Raw genomic sequence first — 24,933 nt, 5'->3', positions numbered from 1 at the left:
AACTGCAGAACCTGACCTTTCCAATGGTACTAGCCGCTAGTTTCTGTGATGAACGGTTCGCGAGATAATTAGCGTTGAAAATTACAGTTACCTACAAAAATGAATGGCACATTCAGTTCTGCGTCATACCCATTCGTCTCTGTGAAATATCTGACGATTTCGTTACTGCCCTATGGCAAACTACATATCAAAATAAACAGGAGATCCTACTGATTCCAACGGTGTATAGCATGCATCTGTGTAATTAGCTATAATCACGAGAAATCCTTTTTGGAAATCACATCAAATTTCTGCATTTTTTCATACCTCTCCATATCCCCCACTTCAAAATAATTTATTTTTCATATCAGAAGTTGTATTCAGACCCCTGTTTGTCATATAGCCATGGCAGATGCTTGAAATGCCATTTCAGGACCCAAAATAGCAAAGTGACACAGTCACACTTACCCACTTGTTCTGACTTTTGACCTAATCTCTGTTCTTGGCCAGTTATTGTTAATTAAATCAATGTAAAGTAGGCCTACAGCCTATTTCGCAGTTTTCTTCATCTGGGCCTTTAGCCCAAAGGTTTCTGGTTCTAGGGCCCTTATTAGCCCAGTCTATTGTTAGGCCTACAAGTGGCCATACTGCACTGGTCTGGTTCGTGTTGTTTTAATGGTTTTCCATATTCCATTTGTTAATTAGAAAAAAGTAACCTAGGCCTATAGGTTAGTGCTTGGAAAAATTATTAAATAAAAAACGTTTTTCAACCAACACATCCTAAAGACTTGATTTTTTTTTCCACCGCACAAATGTCAAATGTCAGAAAATTAGAGTTCCTGCACTTATTTTTTCCCACTTCAAGCACTGACCGACGCCACGGAGGAATGGAATTACCTTGGTTCCCAGGTAGACGACTTGGCCCCCGTAACTGCACACTGACTGGTAGCAGGCCTTCTCCCCGACCAGGGCCTGCAGGGCAGAGGAGGAGATTAGAACAGCACAGAGGGGGCACCACACTGCCAGGCAGGGGGGAGAGGGGCGAGAGAAAGTGGCCTGGAACTACCGACTGGACTGCAGCGCTACAGCTCCCAATGGATTCGCAATGGAATATCTTAGTGGGGCAATTGCTCAAAGCTTACAACAACCAAAGGCCACACAGACCATTGCAATGGCTCAGTCTGACTGCAGCGCTTCTGTCAATGCTACAGAAAGTAATCTGGGTAGGTCCATTACAAGTGTTTGGGTACGGAAGGTGGGACACAGGTCTCACCAGCGGCAATTTCAGGGCATCCTCTCTAAACTGCCACAACTTGGGAATAATATATGCTGACTGGTTTGGTTTGAATTGACAAACAAAGGTTGGAAATGGGTAAAAAAAAAAACCATGGTCCAACCATAGTCATTGATTTGACAGTGGGAGCACTGTGTATCAGCACAAGGTAAATATGTTTGAAGTCTAAAGCCAACCTTATGCACTGTGGCTTTTCAAAGGTACATACGGGTAGAGTCTCTGATCCAATGTCCTATATTCACTTGCTATGCTGATCTTTCATACTTTAGCACTGACAATAGGGACTTGCACACTGCACTACACTAATAATCCTTAAAGAGACAATAGGGATCTGCACACAGCATGGTCGGCACCTAGGAGGCTTGGACCCTAATAATCCTTAAAGAGACAATAGGGCTTTGCACACAGCATGGTCTGCACCTACAGTGCTCAGGCCCTAATGATCCTTACATGATGGCCACCACTGAGTGGATCTCACTGCACTCACCAGAGCCTGGCTCACGTTGCCCCCGGTGGCCAGGGACTTGAAGTGGCTGCTGTTGTAGACCAGCTGCACCTCGGCCAGGTCCACCGTCTCCAGCTCCTCCTGACTGGGCCGGTCCACCACATGCAGCTTCTCCACACTGTCCACCACCACCAGCGTCCGAGAGTTGATCCACTGAGGAACGGAAACGGGGAGAGAGAGGGAGGGAGGAGGGAAGGAAGTGAGTGAGAGAGTGAGAGAGAGTGAGAGAGAGAGAGCAGAACCAAGATGGAGGGAGAGAGTGAGGTGTGAAAGGTAGAGAGTAAAAGTAAGTGATGGAATAAGAGATTATGTTTCACTTCCTCTTCTTCTCCCCCAACACCCTAAACTGCTTTCTATAATGACTGCAGAACTGTTTGAGCTCAGCTGAGCTCATCAACTGTGTGAAAAGGGACAAATCAAAATGCAAACAAAATCCTGAAAAACCAAAGAAAAAGCACTGTGATTTTTAAAACAGCAAACCACAGAGCAAATCCAGTTCTAAATTGTACAGCAGGCTGAGTTCCTGCGAGTAAAATACTACTGACAGAGATGGTGAATATTACCCTAAAGGTAATACAGCTCAGCTGACATTTAAGAGAGAAAAACATCCTGGGGAAATTGGCAGATAATTGAGACAGTCCATGGAAAAACAATTGTTTATTGTTGATGTGAGATGATTCAGACATTCAGGCCTGTTTTTAAATGTTAATGTCTATAAGGAAGTGAGTCCAATTTGCCAAATATAGTCGCAACCGCCTGCATCAGCTTCACATAATCTCTATAGAGACAACAGGGCTTTGCACACCACCTGGCCTGCACCTACTGTGCTCTGGCCCTAAACACAGGTCCTGGAGAACTTCATAATGACTAAATTAAGACTAACGGAGGAATATAAGTAGGGCATACAATGCAGAGTATCTGATGTACCTCTGCAACTTAAAAGAGCTACATGATTTAGCTACAGATTTCGAAATAGCTGAAACTTACGCTCAGGCTGATGACATCACAGTTTAGGTGAAGCTGCCGCTGTTTGATGACATGGATGGTTCCAGACTCATCTTTTTTCACCTGAAGCAGGAAACCAAAGCATCCTACAGTTACACCAACTCATTCTGTTTGTTATACTGTATACTTTGTAATTTTTTATTAGCTACATAATAAGAACACAAAATGTGTGAGACACAAAATGGCACTGAATAAATTCAAGAACTTACCAGCAGGAAATGGATTGTGTCACCTCTGCAGAAAGCCAGGATGGGATTGACAGCTTTCTGCACAGAGACAAACTGCCAGGCTAACTGGGGCACGCTAGCAGGATCCGTCTGCAAGAGAACCACCAGGCAGCTTTCAATCAACCAACAGTTCATACCCAGCAGCTAATACCCTTAATCCAAGTAATATCAGCTACACAGCCAAAAAAATCAACTTAGAGGTTAGCCCAATGAGCTACTCCTTGGTAGCATTATTCACTCAGGCCTTCATGCCCTGGCTCTATTCATGTGAATGTACAACACAAACAGATCAGAGGCACAACGCTATACATTTGCTTCACTAAAAAAAACAAGACATCCAACCAAATGCTGAAGTGTGTTTGTTCCTTTTCTCTTGGGAATAGAGCCATATCACAAGCCATGTGTTCAACATGACTGTACTGCAGCTAAACGCTTACGCAAGCAGTCATCTCAGTACCTTGACTAGAAAGAAAAGGGATGGCGTGAATAGGGAAGTAAGCTAGCGAAGGACAAGATAAAGAGCGAGGGCACACTGCAAGTAACGGGAGAGAGAGAGACTGTAATTGCAACAAAGCGTAGTGGCTGATCCTCAAGGACACTCGGCTTTGTGTCATCTGAATGAGTGACTTGAAAGCAGCTTGCTGTACAGCACACACTAACTAAAGTATTAGAATAACATCCCAGTCCACTAATCATTTACAGTAGAAGTCATATCATCTATATATCCAGGCGTGACATTATGCAAGGAAACAAGCGTCAGACTCCTTTAGATTCACATGGAATATGCTATATGGTAGGACATGTGACAAATTAAAACCCAAGCCATTATTTTGCTCTACAAGTCATGAAGGAATGAGAAGTGATCATGTGAATTTAGATGGGCAAGACTCCAAAGAGCCCTAGGAGGTTCTAGTATAGAGACTGCACTGGCACTCGCTACAGTACTGTTGTCTTTGCACCCACCGCCAACATGCTGCTGCTAGCTCAATATGCGGACGTAAAGGTGCAGGCAAACACAGCAGTGCTAGCTAGTGGAGCATTTTCACATGACTCATGTTCACCAAAGGCAGGGAGCGATCTACTTCTAATCAAAAATATATTTGATAAAGAGCTGCAAATGTCACTGGCATTTTCAGTCCTGGGTCTTTTGGTTGTGGGAGAAAGCAAGAGATGGAAAAGAGGCAAAAAGCTAAAAAAACAGAATTGTGTCTTCTTGTGGGAATAGCTGATGATGTTCTGTCTGATGATACACTGTGCTTCTTAGCAAGCTAAACATCTAGTCAGAGCAAACCTTGTCCCTACGGCTCTAATACCCATTCAAAATGTTGAACTGCCATAAAGCAAGCAGTCATCAAAAGGTTCAGAGCTGCCCTAACAGAACCTTAATCGGAATGTTGTGAAATGATGAGTGGCAGTGACAGCTTAAGTCTCTGCCCTTCTCTATTGGTTGAAAGTCAGAGATGTAGGCCTACTGTCTAAAATAATCACCAAAACATATGCTCTAAATGTGACAGATACCAGAGTGTGTTTCAGTACCTTGCCATAGGGGAAAGTCATCCACACCTTCAGGGACGGCTTTAGTCCAATCACCAAGATCTAAAGCAAGGCAGAAAAAAGGAAAGAAAAAAGACAAGACAGGGAGATAAATAAATTACTGTTCGTCTCAGTTTAGAGATTGATACAATGTACTGCAACATTTTGTGTTCAGGTCACATAACAGCTATTTCAGAGCGATCTTTCAAATTGATCTGGCCAAGCCTGGGTACAGAGGCTGGACAAAATGAATCCTAAACCGCATAAGCCTGGCTTACAGTTGGGCGTGGGAACAGAGAGGGGAGCATGGGACTCCCAGATACTTACTTTTACACCACTGTTTGGAAATATAACACTATCTTTTTTTCCATGACAGTGTAAGGAAATTGCAATCCAAACAACAGCATATCAGTAAATGACAGCAGAGGGCTGCAAGTTGTACTGTGTTATTGTGGATAGCTTCTGTTTATTGGCTTTTATTGCCTTTTGCTGCTTTATCACCACCAGCCAGAGACTGTACCCCAAACACTGGTTTATCTGTGACAAATAAGAGCCATTAAGTGTGTGTGGCAGTCGGAGAAACAGAGTGTACTCATTATGGGTGTCCTCAGGGCAGCCTACTACACACCTACTCAAACACACAGTGCAAGACTACTCAGTGGTGTGATGTGGTATGAGTCGGGGGTGTCGACTAAAGCCTACCTTACACTGGCAAGATTTGGGAAAGATTCTTGAAAGACTGTAGTCTTTTGAGTAAAGTTTGAATGAGGGGCATTAGTGAAAAGACTACAATCTTTGGAGAATCTTTCCCAAATCTTATCAGTGTAAGGTAGGCTTTAGCTGTTTGTTTTAAGTCTCTGAAAATTGTTTTGTTTGTTCTCAAAGTGTTCAGATGTTGAAATTCATCAACATTCATCAACATGTAATGAACTTCTCCATCTCTATGTCTCCTTCGCTCTGAAAACACATGGATACTGCACACCTATGAGCTGTGAGGGAGGTCAGGTGGTGGTGGCGGAGGAGGGCCGGGCGGTACCTTGGTGAGGGAGGCCATGGCCAGCAGGGAGTACTGGGTGATGGGGTGGTCTTTGAGCTCAGGCCCCGCATGCAGGGGCTCCACACAGCACACCTCTCCCTTGGAGCCGCTGAACAGACAGCGGGAGTCACAGGTGCGCATGCCCATCACCCTCCTGGGAGGCAGCAAGAGATGGAGGGATAGAGAGGGGGATGGAGAGATGGAGGGACAGAGAGAGGGATAGAGAGGGGAGAGAAAGATAGAGAGATAGAGAGGGGAGAAAGAGAGAAAGAGGGAGAGAGAGGGGTGAGAGAGATAGAGGGATAGAGAGTGGAGAGAAAGAGATGAATAAAGGGATAGAGAGGGGAGAGAAAGGGATAGAGAGAGGGAGAGATAGAGAGAGGAGAGAGACAGATGGAGGGATAGAGAGAGGAGAGAGGGAGAGATAAAGAGAGGGATATGGAGGGGGAAGAGAGATATATAGAGAGAGGCAGGGATAAGGGTAAGAGGAGTTACAGAGGGAGAACGACAAAAATGAGGAGAGAGAGAAAACACAAGAGTGTTATTTGCACCTAACCCAACTTGACACTGAAGATGCACACACACACCCTGAGCCAGCAAGAGACACCGTGACGCAAGTCAAATGGAACATGAAAAGGAAAAATGGGAAACTGTCGGCACAAAATGGTTCTCATATTGTTCCCCTACCTTCTGCTATTAGGCTCAGGTGAGACAGTTTCATTTGCCGTGACACAGCCAGTAAGATTGGCCACATTCGTCCAACCCCATATTCACCCCACACAAAGCAGTGAATATCCTCACAATGTCATTTAGTGTAGGGGAGCTGACAGGTAATGCTATTACCAGATACCCACAGTCTGCTCTGTTTCCAATCACTGGTATCTTGATTGGACTAGAGATTGCTTTCTGTCGCCTGGCGATGAATAGCCACATAACCCAGCACAATCCAGTTTAATCCAAACAGCTACACTGTAAAAGTGTACAGGCATCACATTTTTTTCTGATGGGAGAATAAATCAGTTCTAAACTGATCTAAACCGATCTAAACAAGTAAAGGCACAGGTTGCCAACAAGTTATAGACAGATACTGCCATCTAGTGGTGGAAATCAGCACTGCAATGCAAGTCAATGCAATGGAAGTGCATAAGTAGAGGATGCACTTCTGTTCAGCTTTTGCTAAGAGCAGTGACAATGACAGCATTACATAGTAATAGATGGTTGCATGGAAAACGTAAACACAAATAATGATTAAACAATGTCAGTAATTGCCTACCGGAATGACAGTTCAAACACAGAGCCACCACTGTCATTACATACAGCCAGCGCTGGATGATCGGTGAACTGAAACAAGAGGTCAAAAGGGGATTTAAGATAATATGTTAACATGTGGTTTTGACTTTTTAAGAGCATAGAGTCTACTCAGTACCATATCAGAACCCAATGATCAGAGCACATTGGCATAACTGAATACATTGACAAACTTTCTTAATCCTAATTCTGACAGGCCAAAATGTTTTTAGTCTTACCTTCACATGCAAAATGGCTGTTCCAGGTGGATGAGCATCTGTGATTGTTCTAAGGAGCTTCCCATTGGCCAAGTCCCACATTGTAATCTGAAAATATATGAACATCAGATTGAACATCAAACAATGGATTGAACATCAAGCAATCAATTTTTAGCCTTCCCACACAAAGCGCAGTTACACATTCAAAATGCAGGTCTCGGTTGCACATTTAAATCAATAACAGTTGATATCATTATCATGAAGCATTTGCATTCATATGTGTTGTCATAAATGCAGCATAATGGAAGTGAAGTTGACTGTGGAATATAGAGCAAGAAATAGAGGGAGCGAAAGGGAAAGGAGAAAAGATAGAGTGAGAGAGATTTAGAGAGATTTCAGATTTAAAGAGATTTAGTTGTCATATACACAGTTATGTAGTGAAGAGGTAGTGAAATGTAAAACAGCGTGTAACAGGTAGCAAAATGCAATTTAGACAGAAAGACATATAGATAGATAGATAGATAGATAGAGAGAGAGAGAGAGAGAGATCAACACACCTGTCCCTTGGCAAAGCCACAAAGAAGGCGGGTGCAGTCATGGTTAATACTGAGGGCTGACACAGCTCCGTACTCTGCTCCGGTTGCCGTGGTTCCCAAGCACAGCCGTAGTGCCTGGTTCTGGTCTAAAAAGAGTGTCATGCACACGACTCAGATGCAATGCATTCTAACATTTCTGATAGGGTTTTAGAGTTGTTTTGCCCTTTAACCCCACAAAAAGAGAAAATGGAGGCCAACAAAACCACCAATCACCAATCAGTAGCCACAGACACCAGGAATGGCAGCATGTTAATGATACAGTCCATAGTCCTGCTCTATACATATAAAACAATAAATAAAAACCAATGAAGAACAAACATGGAAATGACAAAAAATACCATGCTCTTTGCAAACCAACATCCCCTAACAATAAACCTTAACCTCATTCATTTCCAAATGATGAACAAAAGGAAAGAAAGTCCAATATCCACAAGCTCATGCTTATCTAAATGCTTTCAGGGGGTTAGACAGCTACAGTATATGCAGCTATGTCTATGGCATGCGACAGCAACAGTTTGCAATGCCACGACCCAAAGAGACACAGAACAGCAGAGAGCTATTTATGGCAGGTTACCTTTTCCTGATCATCCAGCCCAGGTCAAAAGCCAAGGCAGAGAAACAGTCCAAGAACAACATTGAGTACAATACTGGCTCACAGACATCACTGTTTATACAAGGTTAATAAAACTAAGCAACCAGTACAGTGTAGTAGTCATGCTAATAAAAGATCATACTTAGATTAAAGGAAAAATGTCTTTCTTCTCAGACCAGCTACTGAGATCAACCCTGAGGTTTGCATGTTCATAACTGTGAGGAGCACTGTTTCACCTTATCTATTAGCTAAGACACACCATACTGTACCTAACATACAGTATTTTTGGTGCATACATGCAGTTACATGGCCTAACTAGAAGAGGAAAAACAGAAAAAAAACATGAATTTAATCTACAGTATATACCACATGCACATCTCTGTAAAGTGTTCAACACTTGTCCAGCGACATGAAACATTAGTGGTTAAACAGCATGCATCTGTAATCAAGATGTCATAAATAGATGGGTGATGCTTACCAAACACCAGCGCCAGACCATGAGACGTCCCAACAGTAATAACACTTGAGACAGTCTAGTGAAAGATAAAAACAAAACGGTGAAAAAGACTTAAACCATAGACCATAAACCACAGACCATAAACATCAAACCTTAACATTTGAAACTCAAAGTATGGCTCATAAGAACATTTGATACTCACTATAGCTGTGGGCAAGCCGGCATCTACTTTGTCCTGCAGGGAGTAAGGATACAAATTAGGAAATAATTATATTATCATTACTAGCTTTATAAATGCACGTAACTGATGAGTTTGTAAAAAGTAAAAAGGTAAAAAAACAGAACATCCTCTGAAGGGATCTTTTCTATTTTCAAAGAAAAAGTGCACTTCCATGACCTTTTTATAATGCAGTCTGCACTTTGGTTTTGGTTTCAGGAAAGGTTATGGTCATTAGAACTGAATAGCCCATGAAATCACACTTCTCCATTCTGGACTCCCGAAGCACAACGTTGATTGACTGGACTTGTTTATGGCTTACCCTGGCCATTAACATGACAATTCTGGATAATGTTATTGATATTTGAAACCAACACCAAACAAAACACCAGTATCCCCCTTCCTCCTTTAGACCACATAGCCATCGAGTTGTCAGCAGATAAAAAATAAAATAAAAAACATGATTGACTCACAGCAGCAGACACCATCTGAGCCGAGATGCCCTTCAGGATACTGTGTCTGAGAACTGAGCCATGGACGGTTGTGTTCATCTCTATAGTTTTCTTTCTCCTGCAAAAACACAATGCAGTTGATGCACTTCAGAGTTACCTAACAGGGCTTGAACACACATACATTGTTGAATCGTTTTAAAATGGTCACTAACATCACTACATCTCAAGAAATGCCCACAATTCACCAAGGTAAAGCAATGAAGCCGTTTTGTGACTTCAAAATCCTATCAGCACTATCAGTGTTCAGAGTGTGTTGAGCTGTACTTTGGGGACAGGTGCTTTACCTCTTCAGGTGTGTGCGATCTCCACTGTCAGAGCTGGCGAGGGAGGAGGTCTCACAGGAATGCGTGTCAATGTTTTCGGTGTTAAGAAGACAAGTGTCCTCCAAGATGAATGGCTCATCCTCATCTTCAGGCTAGGACAAAATACATGCCAGTTACAACAAGGACTAGTTACACGGTGTATGGTTCGGTGTGTAATATCAGAATAGGCCTACAACTATTTCCACAGAGAGTACTGACCTCATTCAAGATGCTCTCAAGTGTTGGAGGAGTATCCACTTGTGGGATGTCAAATTCTTTATCATCAATCTGAAATGAAAAGAATAATGACAAACGCACACTTTATGTAGGCTTAGGCTGTGACTGAATGCGCACTGTTGTAAGATTGGGGAGTAAGAATAACGCACTTGACAGCTGGATGGATGTAGGCTAGGCTAGATGCCAATAGACACACAGTGTCTGGCAATATAGTGACACAGTAACATACCAGTGGGCTATTACGGAAAGCCAGTACAACATACAACCCGGGTTTTAAAATTCGTTTTAGTGAAGTAGACAGTGCAACAGTAAGCAAGTAAACAGTAGACATTCAACAACAGAAGACAACTGCGATTGTCAGAATCTCTCACCGCATCTATTTCCATTAAATTGAGTTGAGAAGAGGCAGAAACCAAGCTGCGCGCATCCGGCGACTCAGACATTTTAAAAAACACAAAACTGTATTAAAATAAATAAATCAACACATATTCGGCTCATCTGATAGCTCCACCAACATCCTCAATTTGGCGGAAATGTCGTATTACACAATAGTACATAAGAGTCTAAGCGAGTCAGCTTTCCGTGTAGTCATGCGCCTTGAGAGCCAACTGCGTAATGGGTCTTCTTTTTACAATTTACCACGTCATATGTACACTTTTATATTTACTTGTTATCGATAAATAGACAACAAAGATGAGTGAATTGTATGCTGTTTAATGATACCATAATTGCGTGGTTGTAGGAAACCGACCCTTTATTTTGGTAGCTTAAACTTCACGGCTCTGACGTACCGGAAGCCTTCTGAACTTCTAACAGGAAGTAAGAGGAAACTGTCAACACAACTGATTTGTGAAGACATATATTAATTCTTTTTAGCTGATATGACGACAAAATGTAAGATCAACTGCAAAGGTAATGCAATTAACTTATTGTCCTTCATATACTTGGGCTAATCAGCCATGTTCCGACAAGGCACCCTTTACACTTGCATGCAATGAGCAACGATTCATTAACGTTAGCTAACGTTAGAGGCTACCTTAGATCATTGTGTTGCAAAAAAAAAAAAAAACTAACGTTTACGGCAAACTAGTCTCTTACATTAACTTTAGCTATAATAGCTGCAACTAGCTTGGTTGAGTCTGTGTCCTCAGTATACATGTAGCCTAATAGCCAAGGTACCGTTTACTATATAAGCTTAGATTCTTATATCTGATATGCCAGTGTCGATGTTAGTAAGAATCAGGCTAGGCCTGAAATAGTGAGTATCACGTGATGTGCATGCTTAACTGTTTACATTGGTCTTCAAGATGGGAACTCCTTTTAGAATCCCCAAGATCAGACAGCCGTCAGACAGCAATATCCAATCGCAGTCACCCTTGAGATATCTCAATGAAGACAAGCCGTGCAAGGTAAAACGAAAGTTCTGCTACGAAAACATTGGATTGTTGATCAGCTAGCCCCTGTGTGTGGAAAATTGAGCAGCTAAATGCTATTGCACTGCATATTTTACAAAGTATCTCTATATCTATGTAACAAATAAAATCATTGTATAGTAATCAATCATTGTATAATAATTACAGCAAACATGAGGAAGATGTTATCCTCATTGTTATGTATTCTGTTTTCTTGTCAGAAAACTAAGCTGATGATACACATTTAAGATGCACCACCCACTGAATGAAATAGATTTGCTGTTTTGTTGTGCAATGTGGATATTTCAGTTGTATTCATACATGTGCCTAATTGATTCTCATGTCTGCACTCTGAAGTCACCCTGGACTTCCTCAGGACATGCCAATAAATGGAACCAGGACTCAAAAACTCTCAGTGGAGATGCCCTGAAACCAAAGAGCCAAATGAATGGAGGAGCTGACAGGTAACAACCTCTGACTTGGAGAAAGTGGTTATGGTATTAGAGACAAAGTAGATCTGACCATCACCTGTATTTTCCATAAATATGGGAAAACATGGAAAGTCTGGTTCAGCAGACTACTGTGAGGAATGTACATTGCTGTTTATGTTCTTTTGTGTACGATGTCTATGTGTCTACACAGAGCAGCTCAATGCATTCAGCTCTGCCCAGTCCATCCCATCTACCCACCTTATCGTCTCCCCTGTGCCCACTGCTGTCTTACGCACACACACACACACACACACACACACACACACACACACACGCACGCACGCACGCACGCACGCACGCACGCACGCACGCACGCACGCGCGCGTGCACGTGTTTATTGTGTAAACAATAGATTGATGCAGGATAAATGGGAGTGAGCCTCCAACTTGGAAACTTCCAAACCTCTCCAGCAGATGGCATAGGTTAGCCATGTGACATCAGCTCATTCAGTGTGACCATTGTGCAGAGTTGAGTGTTCTTGCAACTCACTACCAACTGGGATATTAGTAAAAAAACCAAACTTAATTCGATTATTTTCTGCTTGAAATGTAACTGTACATTACAATGACCAGCATGACTCTTGTAATTCTTACGTAGAAACTTAGCATGATCCCTCTCAGTACAGTTATCTTGTTCTTATGTGCAAACAACCACTGACCATACTAACTGTTCAGATATGCACTGTTACATGGTCGTAGTGGGTATTTGACAGTTAGTCTCTACAGTATCTGATTTTGACTAATTATTGATTGATACACTGGTCCATAAGTGTGTGTATGTGTGATACTACATATTTAACATTTTTGTTCCTGCGCTACTTTTCTAGCCTGGCTATCATCAGACTTGGCTCAATATTTTAAGATTGAACATTAGTCTGGGGAGCCTGCACTGTATTTCAACTGCACAAGAGGCATTATCAATGGGCATAATTCAAATTACTCTATACGCATTTGAATAGTCTTTCAAGTTCAACCAATCAGACCAATGATCCGGGTGCGCCTGCCAGTTTGTGATTGGTTTCAGCAATCCTGGACAGGAAGCAGGAGAGGGAAATGTGCAGGGTTCCAGCTTGAGCTGCAGGGCGAGATCCAATCGCCAGCAGATTGGGCTGGGTTTACCCATTCTACCACTTTTCTCCATGTTGACATAAATAAATGGTTAAAAAGTGTGTTTGTGTGCCCTCTAGGTGGCGCCCAAAGCGAGCATCTGACTCCCTGTGCCCTGAGGATAGACGGTTTGGTGGTGACTCTCCTCGGCCACAAAGATTCCAAGGTAATGGCACTGTGCCCCAAACACAATGGAACAATGGTTCTGCTCCCTACTTAAACTAAATGAGGTTTTGGAACATTTAGCTCAATGTACGTTGGAGTTGTGCACAAAAAGGTGTCATTGTGCCATACAGTACGATGTAAAAGATGGTGATGTACCATCCATATAGATCAACATTCAAAACACATTTAGATTATTCAGTAAAAGGTTAATATCACATTTTTGGAAAATTGACCTTTGTACTATACCCCCCCCCCCCCATCCCCCAACCCATATGCTCTATTGTCACCTCTTGCTGTGATGGCATATGTGTCAACCTTGGAATGGTGGCAGAATGCACCCCATGTAGAATTACAGCACCAGCAGAGAGGGATGTAGATTTTCCCAAGTGAGAGAAATAGTGAGGATGGGCAAGCTCTCAAGTGCAAGTCAAATAAACCATGGCCTGATGCCTGCTCCTGATTAGCAAATGGCTAATGAAGGGAAACTCTGCCCCATTTGGGACCGAAGCTTTCCCTCCATTTGTGCTTATAATGACTATTTTTCCTCTTAAAGTTGCTGGCTTGGTTTAATCAAGAACATCCACAAAGTCAAGAAAGGACCTGCACACCTTGATAGGGTTTTTTTTCGCAGGTGCAGCTCGATATTATATTTATTTATATGTATTTGACTAGAGTGACGTTTCCTGAAGGCCTAGTGCCGAAACATCACTCTAGTCAAATAAAGTGGTGATTCTGAAGCAGCAGTGTTGTGCTTTTTCCTACCTCTTATAATCAAGAACATCCAACATTTTTGCGGGTGCGAGATCAAAAAGTACACAGTGTGCAGACCTTTACTTTTTCTTTGACCTATCTGAGAGGTGCATGACCTTTGACCCTTGTACACCTGTGTCTGATCTTGTAGGCAATGGATGTGTAGGGAAGAGGAAGTCTCCGGATGCTGACGAGGAGGAGTTCTCATGGACCAAAACCCCAGTGAAGCTGAGACCAAAATCTCCAGACAGAGATACGGTGCAGAGAGAGGACCGCTACCGAGGCCTTAATGGAGGCCAAGCAGCAGAGGTCAGTCCTGATGCACAGCATCACACAGCATGCTGCCTCCCAACCAGCAGTCCTTTTGTAGAGGCACTAAACAGTATGGGTCAGCATGGGTCATTATCGGTCATTTCATTGTGTGTGTGTGAAGCAGGTTGGTCAATTATGCCCTTGGAGCTTGTACACATACACACACGGACATACATACACAGACATACACACATACACACACTTGTTGTGTTTGTATCCTCAACCTCTTCCTGACTGGAGCACCTGACTGATGTTGGTTGTCTGAATTAGCTCAGCTTGTTCAGCTTGTACCAAAGGTTCCAGTGTAGTGTTCAGAGCCATGCGCTGTGTGCGCTCTAGATGCATCCTGGGTCCAGGACTGAGAGTCAGCAGTGGAGGACAAAGGATGACATCTCCGCTGATGATCTCATGGTTTCATGGACCACATTGGTTGTCTGGAATGCACCACTTACGTAGAGCCTTGGTTTGCCTGCTGAGGACAGAAATGCGATGCAGCTGTTGGCTAATGGTCATTGTGTTTACTATGCAGAGTGTTTTTAGTCATTTCTTACAGTTGTGCAACCAAAGGGAGTTAGAGGAGAGGATTCCCTCTGTCATGATCTGTTAATATCAATGCCCTGTTGAAATGCTGCGGTGTTCTCTTCTCCTGTGGGCAGAATGGCTCGTGGCACGACAAGAATGGCGTGGGTCAGGGGAAACCAGCGACCCCGACGACGCAGGGAAACAGCCCCCCGTGCCCGCCCAAGCGTAACGCCGAGGCCTCGCCAGTGCCAGACAAGCCGGAGAAGACCCCGCCGGAACGGCCGCAGCCGAGTTCAGCGAAGGGGGGCTCTTCCTCCTCTTCCTCCTCTTCCTCCTCCTCTTCGTACCAGGCCAAATGGAGGGAGCAGGGGAAATGCTCCAGCAGGCCGCCGCTCCGAACCCCGCCGCCGAACCCTTACGAGGAGGACATGAAGAGGCTACTGAGGCCCGCGCACCGTCTCCGCACCTACTCCAGGAAGCCCAAACCCAAACCCAAGCCGGGCCCCATAGAACCTAGTAAGTCTCACGTTCACTTGGTCGGGGCGCGTTACGTTGTTTACACGTTTCTAGCTGCTTCGGCTCAGCACACGGTCTCACAAAGCGATCATCTTCTTTTCGCTTTCTTTTTCCATGACTAACGTTCAACTGTTGCGCAATGGCTTCCTGAAATGCGTTTCGCCCCGAGGCGTTGTGAAATTTGCAAACCAGAGCGAGTCCTTTTTCGGCCAGCGTCTAAATTGAATATCCGCAGTACTAATGAGAGCATTAACGAGTAAACAGCGTCGTCTGCGCATTTCCAGTATGGGAGGCACGTTACGTAATCTACTCGCCGTTCCCGTTTGGAAACTGGAACTCGCTCTCTGCTGTGGGAGATTTGGCAGGGCCAGAGCGGGAGTGGTAGCTGGTGGCGTGGTGTGGTGTGTCGTGTCCTAGAAATGTTTGTGTGTGTGTGTGTGTGTGAGTGTGTGTGTGTGTGTGTGTGTGTGTGTGTGTGTGTGTGTGTGTGTGTGTGTGTGTGTGTGTGTGTGTGTGTGTGTGTGTGTGTGTGTGTGTGTGTGTGTGTGTGTGTGTGTGTGTGTTAGCAGGGCGCCGGTGCCGAGTTCCCAGTAGAGTCGAAAAAGAAATCGATGCTTGCAATCTCATATCCTGCAAAAGTCACCGCCAGCTCCTTTCAGCCATTTCTTTCCTTTCTTTCTCTTTTTTCCATTTTCCTCTCTCTCATCCCTTTCTCTCTCAGGCCTCTCTCTCTCTCTCTCTCTGACTTCTGAACTCATTGTCCACTCGTTTTTTGGTGTCAGGTGACTCACTTTTTCTCGCACCCCGTCTGCTTCCCAGTTTTGAGCGTCCACCTTTCCTAAAACAAGTTCAGGGAAAAGCAGGAGGCGGAGGGTGGTGGGGGGGGGGGGGGGGGGGGGGAGCGACGGCGGCAGCGTCTAATATTTCTCATAAGCCGTTATTTCCATAACAAGACTTTTTTTTTTTGTCTTTTTTTCGTGGCAACGAGCGGTTGATGAGACAGCAGTTTCTCTGTTCATTAAATGTTTGGTGCCTCTTCACGAGCCTCGCCGCCTGCCCAGAGAGCCATGAGCCGCTGCAGTGGAGCCGCTCTGAAGTGAGTGGCTGGGCTTCACACTTCAGCACAGTCTCATGGCCCAGGGCTCAGCGTATAAAGGCTGGGCAACGCAACCAGGATGGGGGGAGATGGGGGGGGGGGGGAGTGGGGGGTGGGGGTTGGAGAGTGGGAGATGGAAAATAAGAAGCCGAGGGAGGGAATGGGAGAAAAAAGGAAGGAGGTATGGAGATAAGAGAGAGACAGAGAAAAGGGGAAAGATAGTGAGAGAGAATGAGAGAAGGGGGAGAGAGAGAGTGAGGGTGGAGAGAGAGAGGGGAGGGGGGGCGGAGGGGGGGGGAGAAAGAGAGAGAGAGAGAGAGACAGGGATGGGGGAGGACTGTGGGTGAAATCCAGGTTGACGTGCGTCAGCACTCAGAGACTGGACAGCTAGCTGACCGGCCCGTTTCTCGAAGAGCTCGGCTATCTATTCCCAGAGTCGGCCTGGTCAGTGTGGCAGGGCTGCTCAAACCAGGCCAAGCCAGGGGCCTCCTTCCCTCGGCCCTCGGCCAGATTACTCCCCACCCCCCCTCCCCAAAGCTACCCCGCTAAGCCTGTTAGCCACGTGGACACTGGAGCCAGGCTCAGCCAATCCCCTTCCAGCCAATCCACCTTTCAGCCAATCCCCTTCCAGATAATCTCTTTCCAGTCAGTGCCCCCTCCTCCTCTTCCATCTCCAATGGGGAAACCATGTGACTTTTTAGCAGTCCAGTTCACCGGACACCACATCCGGCTCCCAGTGCCAAGTGGTCAACTTGGAAGTGAAAATTGGGCTCAGGTCAACAGCTGAACTAATTTAAGGAGACGTGTCATGACATACCTATGGATTGACGTTTTTCAATATCTCTCTGAATAACTTCTTTAGCTTTTCCCTCCTTTTTGCCTGTCTTCTCTCCTCTATACGTGACCTTCCTTCTTTCTTTTCAAACTGGTCTCCTCACGTGAAGGTCACACGCCCACGTCAGGTGACAACTGGCCTCTCATCCGATTTTCTCCGCCTCACCACCCGGCCTCCTGAAAGGGACAGTCTTCTCTCTCTCTCTCTCTCCCTCTGTCACCCCAGTCCTTTCCCCAGGCTCAGGGCCACGGGCCGCGGGCCACTTAGCTGCTAATACCAGTCGCTGACTGGAAGCCAACAGGTTGGCCAGTAAAGGGAGAGTGTTTCAGGCGCGGCGCCAGAGGCCTCTAGTGAGATTACGCTGTGGCCTCCAGCTACCCTAAGGCCGCCTTCCACTGGTGCGGTCACTTGAGTCGCAACCCCCACACTTCACATACGCACCTATCTGTAGGGAGTTTGGCACTGGGAACACAGTTGTGTTGAGCCATTTGCGCTGCACTTGAGTGACAACCCCCACACTTCACATACGCACTCGATCTATAGGGCGTTTGGCACTGGGAACAAGTGTCCACATCAGTTGTGTTGAGCCATATGCGCTGCAGCTAGCCACTCATGCTAGTGATCGTTAAAGAGGTCAATTTAATTCACCCTGCCATTCAGATGGCTGCCGTGTGTTTGTTGAAGTCTCTCGAACAGCACTAGCAGTGCACAAAAATGTTTAATGTCATGTTTTTGGATATTAAATTAGTCAGTGAATTACTAAAAAACTGTTTTGAATGAAAATGTTTGCCTGTGTTGTTTTCTTGTACCAACATGTGGTTTGTGTGCTGCTAATGCTTGAGGCTTGCCGCCGTTGGCTTTCAGCTGTGCGATTGCAACATTCAGGCCTCTGTTTCGTTATGGCCTAGGGGTGAGGCCACAACAAAAGAGGGAGTCGAGAGGTTGGATTGTTAGCTAAAATATGGATTTATTAACCAAAGCAAATCAACTAATAGCAAACGAACAACAAAGAGTGTGAGATTGGTCCAAGTCAGTTATCAGTAATGTATGGATGTTGTATGTTTGCAATGTGTCTGAGTGCTGTGTTGCATGTCCAAAACCCAAAGTCAAAATGGCCCTTCTCAAGGAGAGATGGAGCAGCCTTCTTAACTGCACCCCTCAGGTGCAGCTCATCAGCTCGTTTGGTCTTGAGCACACCTGAAAACAAAGACGAGCAGAAGGCCTCACAGGCCGTCACAGTGTTAAGCCCCCTCTCTTTTTTCTGCTTCTCTCTCTCTCTTTCTCTCTCTGTCTTGGTCTCTGTCTTTTCTTAGTTGTTCTCTCCAGTGATGATGAAAAGGGTGATGAAGACAACAATGACACGAGCCTGAGACAAAGCTCTCAGAACCAGCCGGAACCGGTAGGTGAACCTGTCCTCATAGAAGACACAAGGAAGGGAAATAATCAACACAAACTGGTAGTGTCATTGGAGAGGCCCGTGTTTCAATAACAGACTGTTCTGCAGGATACAAATGTTTTCAGTTGCACTTAGTAACAGAATTGAAGGTAGTGATTGTTGTATTGTTTTACACATACTTCATTGTTGACCATGTTAGACACAACGATTTCCTTAGGCACTGATTTCATTACAGCAAGTAGTGTTTTCACTGAAGAACACTTGGACACTTTCGCAATTCTAGCACTCGCACTATACACATGTCATATGCTGAGCTGGATGAATAAATACAGATTTACAGATTGTGGGTAGCACTTACATGCATCTCACACCTCCACATTGCTGTTTGTAAATAAATACTTGCATGGATTGGTATGCATGCTCTGTTTTCATACACTCACACATACACACATGTGTAGATGCCAGAGGCCATAGTGTTGGTGAGATTTCTCAGCCAGCTCCGAAACATAACTCACACACACACACACACACACACACACACACACACACACGCACACACAGTTCAGAGCACGTCTGTGGCAAACACCCTGTGGTGTGTGGACTAATAGAGCAAGGAGCCTGTAGAGAAACAGGCCATTGATTCCATTTCTTTAGTAGTGATGCTGTCCAAACAGCCTGTTGTGTTTGTGAGGGAAGGGGGCTCATTTCAGGGAACTTTTATAGTAGTGCAGCTCATTACCAAAGGATTATACTTAGTTGTAGTGTCTATAACAAGTGAATGGGAAGCTTGTTATCCATTGTTATGCAATGGTGTTGTAGATTATCTCACTAATACTGTCTACTCAGATTATATCTTTGTAATGTAGACATCTTGCACGTGTGTTGTCACAGTCTTGTTCAGAGACAATCCTCTTTACCACAGGCCTTTGGAAATTCTCCTTTTATTCTTCATTTTGGGTGTGTGTGTTGCTTACGTCATTCATTTTGCCAAACATATATGAAAACAATGATAGTGCTGTACATTGGTGAAACAGTATGGCTTATTAGCATTGCAGTGTGCTGCATATCTGCCATTTATCTTCTTTCACAATATACAGTTAACAGTATGTGCCAAGAATGCTGAAGATTAGACTCTACCGTACAGGCATTTATGGTGTCAATGGTTTCACATTGTGAACTGCCGTGAACTGAACTCACCAAATGAATTGTGTGTAATTCATTGTTAATGAGTTAGCTAATGAACTAATTAATGAATTAGTAATGAGTATTTGTTTTTTAATCCCTGTTCCCTGTGCAGTGTGCAGCAGGACAGAGCTCTGGCGGCCTGCAGGAGGTGCCCTCTGTGATGGAGCTGCCCTTCGCCGAGCTGCACATGGGCAGCCTGAGGGCCCAGAGCAGCGGAGCCATCATGGTGAGTGTTAGCGGCGAGCGGCGAGCAGCTAGCGTCCTCCATCAGAATTACGCCTCTCCAGCCCCACTCCTGCGCTAGCTACAGGGTGGAGCACAAGGTGCTGGCAGAGACGGTTGAAAAAGGATCTTTGGTACTCTGGGTTGAGCACAAGAGCAGGCTACAGTGCCCAGTCAGAGGCCCCGATGACAGAGGATAGAGGAGATGACCTCAACAGCACCGTTAGCATTTCTTTTATATAGCAACTCCGAGTGAACGTTGGAGTAAACATTGGTTTGCGCACGTAATCTCATAATGTCATAATGGCCCAAGAGAAACTGTGTCTGTGATGGTATTTACAGCAGACATAAAAGCTAATGGGGCGGGAGCGCTGCGGTAAAAGAAGACTTTGCGTAGCTCCAGCGCTTATATTATAGTGAGAGTATATACTTACATGGGTGTTATTGCTGGGGTGGATTAATACTAATGAGATGCACTCGATTATGAGGCAGAGACCAGCAAGAAATACGACTCTATGAGCTAATAGGAATATCAGCCAGGTATTAGCCACAGATGTGTGTGTGTGTGTGTGTGTGTGTGTGTGTGTGTGTGAGTGCGTGTGTGCGTGCATCTTATGTGTGTGCATGTGTGCGTCTGCGTGCGTACGTTCGCGTGTGTGTGTGTGTGTGTGTGTGCGCGTGCGCGTTTGTGACTTTCCACATGTGCGTTTCATATCTGAATGAAGAAGATGTCCAGCCTACGCATCCTACATGAATGAAGTAAACACGTCGTCCAGTTCTTTTCTCTTTCCATTGCTGCGCTCCAGTCTTTCCCTCTTTTAGTGTTGCAGCACTGGCCAATCTCACTTCTCTTTTAGTCTCTGCGTGTCTTAATAAAGTACATCTGGTTCTCTCCAAAGCTGTTGAATCCCTCCCGACGTGTAATTTCAAAAATCCATGCACAGACACACACACCCCCACACACATATACACACACACACAAACAACACAGACACACACACACACACACGCCTTGCAGATGTGAAGCAGCAGCCAATAAATAAAGTGAAACAACTAGAAATAAAAGCCGAAACTAGAGCACCGCCGCAGCGCGTTATGATGGGGGATTGCACAAAGTTGTTTCCAAAACACTCTCCTCCGTGTCAGCGAATCTCCATGTCCCACTCTCTCACTGTGTCAACAACCCCCCCAACTCTGTGGGCCCAGATTGCCATGAGATTCCCCTCCTAAAAGTCATCTTGAGGCGCTGTTAAAAGCTTCAGAACATGAGCAGAACCCCCCCCCCCCCCCCCCCCACCTTCTCTTCTCTCTCCATTTACAACCAATTAAGACATAGCCGGGCCCTGATGGAAGGATCCTGCAATAAATTAGGGTCGGTTTTAACGAGACGGAGTTGCAAGATGGACCGCTCGCTCAGTAGGTTAGTGTGTCACAAATGTTTGTTTCCTCTGAGTCTGTGGAACAGCAGGAGAACTTGTGGTGCGGCAGGCGCCACAAACACACACACACACACACACGCAAATCACACATTCTAGCTCCGTTGTCATGTTGACAAACACTGTGTGGTGTCACTAGGGATGAGTAGTGGCACGTCATTGTGCCGTGATGATGCTACTCTTCCTGCCGGACGTATCGACCGCAGAGGCTCGAGTCTGTGTCCCGTGAACTCACATGAACCCCTTGTGTGTGTGTGTGTTGTTGTGTTTTGTTGTGGTGAGAAGGCCACTTGTGTGTTCAAAGAGCTCTAATCAAAGGGGAACTGATTTCCTGTCTCTGTTGGTCTGTAATGGCAGAGCTGCATGTGTCCCTGTGGGTTCTCATTTCTCATTGCTAATGCATCTTATTTCTTTGCTCTCTTGTTGTAGATCACACATGAAGGCCTGGGCATTCCACTAAAAGGTATTTACCCACAACCCGACATACTGTAGGATTGTGTGTGTGTGTGTGTGTGTGTGTGATAGAAGAAACGAGAAAGAACAAGAGAGAGAGATAACGATGAGATGCCAGCTGTGGCCAGGGCGGCCTCTGAAGATGGCGTCATGCCGTTGTCCTGGCTGTGTTGGCTCCATGTGTGTGAGTGGCCAGAGGGGCAGGAGTACGCCTGCTCCACTCCATATCCCCGCCAGGACCCTAATTAGGTCTCAACGCCTCCGTCTGTCCTGTCCCGGGCACACTTAATTCCCCTCACTGGCCCAAGATGCCACCGAGAACACGGGGAACGGCATCACATGGTGTAGAAGAGATGTTGACCAACTGTGCTGAATGTTTACAGTATGATTCGTCATTTGAGATGAAGGTCACTCATGATTATCCAATTCAGTAATTGAAGAATAGTACTATAATGTGATTCATTGAGAAGCTAAACTAATATAGGCAACTTTTGCTTCCAGTATTTTGACAATCATTTTGATGAAAAACATTAGGTCTGTTGCATATACTCAAATCAATATCTTTGTGTGTTGTGTGTGTGCGGAGTGTTGCTGTGTGTGTGTTTGTGAGTGTGTGTGTAGGGGGGAGGTCTGTACTTTCTTATGGTGAAGGGTTTTGGAGTAGGGGTCATCATACTCCATATACCATCCTAAAGACTTGTGTCCAAGCAGTAGCAGACCCTGGGCCACTTCAAATGACTGAGCCCAGGGAAGGACCAGATCACGCCACTTTTTAAGACGTTAGGCGCAAACAGCTAACATTTCAACGCACAGCGTTTCTCCCAGAGTGGAAGAGGGCTTGTGTCCAAGCCTTTGGCTCGTCTGCTCCAGTGCTGTGGCAGGGCTTGTGGACTTAGAGCTCGCGTGCTGTGCTGATTTGGGTGTGTTGGCAAAGCGCTGCAATCAAACACTGCAGGGGGCCAGGTTTCCTTGAACCAAGCTGGACGTCTGCTGTTGCATCATGCCGCTCCAGGGTAGCCCAAACACAGTGCTCCTCCTCACCCCCCTCTCTGGTGTAGCAGCCATTAAGAGAGAGAGAGAGAGAGGGAGAGGGAGAGGGAGAGAGAAAGAGAGAGAGAGAGAGAGAGAGAGGGAGAGAGAGAGCATCCTCCTCTTAAAAAATCTATTTGGATTTCCTGTTAATCAGCAGTCAATGTGAGAATCAATGTGTGAATCAAGTGAGTCAATGGAGAGAGTGATCCTTAAGTCCAGTGGGAGGACAGACTGCTACTGGTGTGGGTCAGAGGGCGTTCTAGTTCTAGAACCACCAGCCTCAGAGTCACTCTCACCAACCCCCACAGGTGACGTTGGTCCTCGGCTGTTTGCGACTGGCCACTCAAGCGGTCATCCTGTGCGTTGGACTGCATTAAGGAGCTCAGATTAATGCTCTATTTACAGTTGCTGTGCAGACAGAGTGGGGTGTTTGCATACGTGCACCTGGAGAACGTCTCTCTCTCTCCCTCTCACTCAGTCACACTCACACACACACACACACACACACACACACACACACACACACACACATTCTCTCAACCCCGATCCCTGTCTTTCGCTCTCTCTCTCTCTCTCTCTCTCTCTCTCTCTCTCTCTCTCTTCCACACACACACACACATTCTCTCAACCCCGATCCCTGTCTTTTGCTGTCTCCTTCTCTCTCTCTCTCTCTTCTCTCCCTCTGTGTCTCCCACTTAGCGTGGTGCTGGTTCTCTGTGTCCTGCCCATGGCGTAAGATGCTTAGAGGGTGGCATCAGTGCACCACGGCTATTCTTACCGCTACACTGCCAAGCTACCCCTTGCCACCTTAAGCTGGTGGCGTCGTGCCTCTGTGAGATCTCGTGACTGTAAACAAAGCCTTGATACCGTGACAGTGGGGTGACAAAGACTGCCGTTGTTTGTGCCAATTTGTGCCAATTTGTGCCAATTTGTGCTTAAAACATCTTGCTGTGAATGACCTCAAAAGGTTACATTCTCTCACCCCCCTCGTTCTCCTTGTTTTGTTATCTTTCATATTTGTGCATTGTGTTTCGTGTTTTGCTTTCTGTTTATGGTATTTGGCAGACGTTTTTGTTTTTGCCGTCTGCCCCACAAATGCCATGTTGGCGTCTGAGCCCAAAACGTGCCCAGGAGCTTACTGTGTGGCCGTGCTGTGCTGTGTCTCTGCCGTGCCAGGAGGGAGCGGCGACGAGGTCCCGGTAACGGTGGTGGCGTCAGAGCTGCGTCGCTATGGCATCTGGGACGGCGGCCTGGCACAGGACGGCTCACTGTTCCCGGCGTCCGGCGAGGCCGCGCCCTCGCTGCTCTTCCTGTCCGTGTCCGAGCCCCAGGCCCGCCTCATGCACACCGAGCTCATGGAGGACCAGAGCATCCACAGGCCAGGTCAGACTCACCTGGGGCACACACACACACACACACACATGTGCACACACATGTATACTCACACACACACACATAAACACTCTCTCTCATACACACACCCATATACACCCACGTGCATAAATACACTTACACTTTCTCTTTCTCTCTCTCAAACACACACACTCAAACATACTCCAAGCACGTGGAAAGACAAGGAAACACACACTCGTCCTATCTCTTTCACATGCCCCAGACTAAAGTACACTTCCAAAGGAAACAAGGTTTTCCCTTCATGTCGGTTTATTTTGCCAGAGAACAGGGGTTAGTTTGTTTTCTTTGGATTACCTTACTGTTACTGAACGGATTATGTCTACAGCACCTAACGTGTGTTTGCCAAAATTGAAAATGTTCTTGACTTTCTTAATTACCAGGGCATGGAAAGTTACCTATTTAAGCATTAGGCTGGGGGGGGGGGGGGGTCCTTTGCATTTATTTATTTAATTATCCGAGCGAGGGATAATAACAGACATTGGAGGTAAGCGCTCAGATGCCTGTAATCAGGCCAGTCAATCCTCCCCGTGCTTAATGAGGTGCCGTAGGCCCGGGATCTGGCGGGCCGTGTGTGTAAACGTTGACTGAGGGTTG

The 24,933-nt window shown here is 45.6% G+C and overlaps 2 protein-coding genes across 3 annotated transcripts in view; one reads left to right on the top strand and one right to left on the bottom strand.

Moving 5' to 3' along the window:
• The window catches only part of vps8 (VPS8 subunit of CORVET complex), an 85,671-nt gene extending 75,158 nt beyond the window's left edge, over positions 1–10,513 (bottom strand). Inside the window, exons 1-15 of the mRNA XM_062527528.1 lie at positions 10,369–10,513; positions 9,980–10,048; positions 9,743–9,873; positions 9,420–9,516; positions 8,932–8,964; positions 8,751–8,805; positions 7,642–7,766; positions 7,106–7,192; positions 6,853–6,920; positions 5,580–5,733; positions 4,547–4,606; positions 2,993–3,100; positions 2,766–2,846; positions 1,761–1,931; positions 877–951 (exon numbers count right to left, since the gene is read on the bottom strand). Of these exons, the coding sequence (XP_062383512.1) occupies positions 877–951; positions 1,761–1,931; positions 2,766–2,846; positions 2,993–3,100; positions 4,547–4,606; positions 5,580–5,733; positions 6,853–6,920; positions 7,106–7,192; positions 7,642–7,766; positions 8,751–8,805; positions 8,932–8,964; positions 9,420–9,516; positions 9,743–9,873; positions 9,980–10,048; positions 10,369–10,440 (1,386 nt within the window). The 5' untranslated portion in view covers positions 10,441–10,513. The remainder of the gene's footprint in view (positions 1–876; positions 952–1,760; positions 1,932–2,765; positions 2,847–2,992; positions 3,101–4,546; positions 4,607–5,579; positions 5,734–6,852; positions 6,921–7,105; positions 7,193–7,641; positions 7,767–8,750; positions 8,806–8,931; positions 8,965–9,419; positions 9,517–9,742; positions 9,874–9,979; positions 10,049–10,368) is intronic.
• Positions 10,514–10,790: 277 nt separating this feature from the next.
• senp7b (SUMO specific peptidase 7b) overlaps positions 10,791–24,933 on the top strand; it is a 28,230-nt gene continuing 14,087 nt past the window's right edge. For both annotated transcript variants that reach the window (XM_062527530.1, XM_062527529.1), the window contains exons 1-10: positions 10,791–10,909; positions 11,305–11,406; positions 11,767–11,873; positions 13,087–13,172; positions 14,073–14,230; positions 14,890–15,271; positions 18,516–18,601; positions 19,896–20,009; positions 21,871–21,904; positions 24,103–24,309. In XM_062527530.1, coding sequence (XP_062383514.1) covers positions 11,305–11,406; positions 11,767–11,873; positions 13,087–13,172; positions 14,073–14,230; positions 14,890–15,271; positions 18,516–18,601; positions 19,896–20,009; positions 21,871–21,904; positions 24,103–24,309 — 1,276 coding nt within the window. In that variant the 5' untranslated portion in view covers positions 10,791–10,909. The remainder of the gene's footprint in view (positions 10,910–11,304; positions 11,407–11,766; positions 11,874–13,086; positions 13,173–14,072; positions 14,231–14,889; positions 15,272–18,515; positions 18,602–19,895; positions 20,010–21,870; positions 21,905–24,102; positions 24,310–24,933) is intronic.

Source organism: Sardina pilchardus, chromosome 23 (assembly GCF_963854185.1).
Source record: "Sardina pilchardus chromosome 23, fSarPil1.1, whole genome shotgun sequence".
Lineage (NCBI taxonomy): Eukaryota > Metazoa > Chordata > Actinopteri > Clupeiformes > Clupeidae > Sardina > Sardina pilchardus.
Note: the sequence above shows the minus strand (reverse complement) of the source record. Positions and strands in the feature narration are given on the sequence as shown.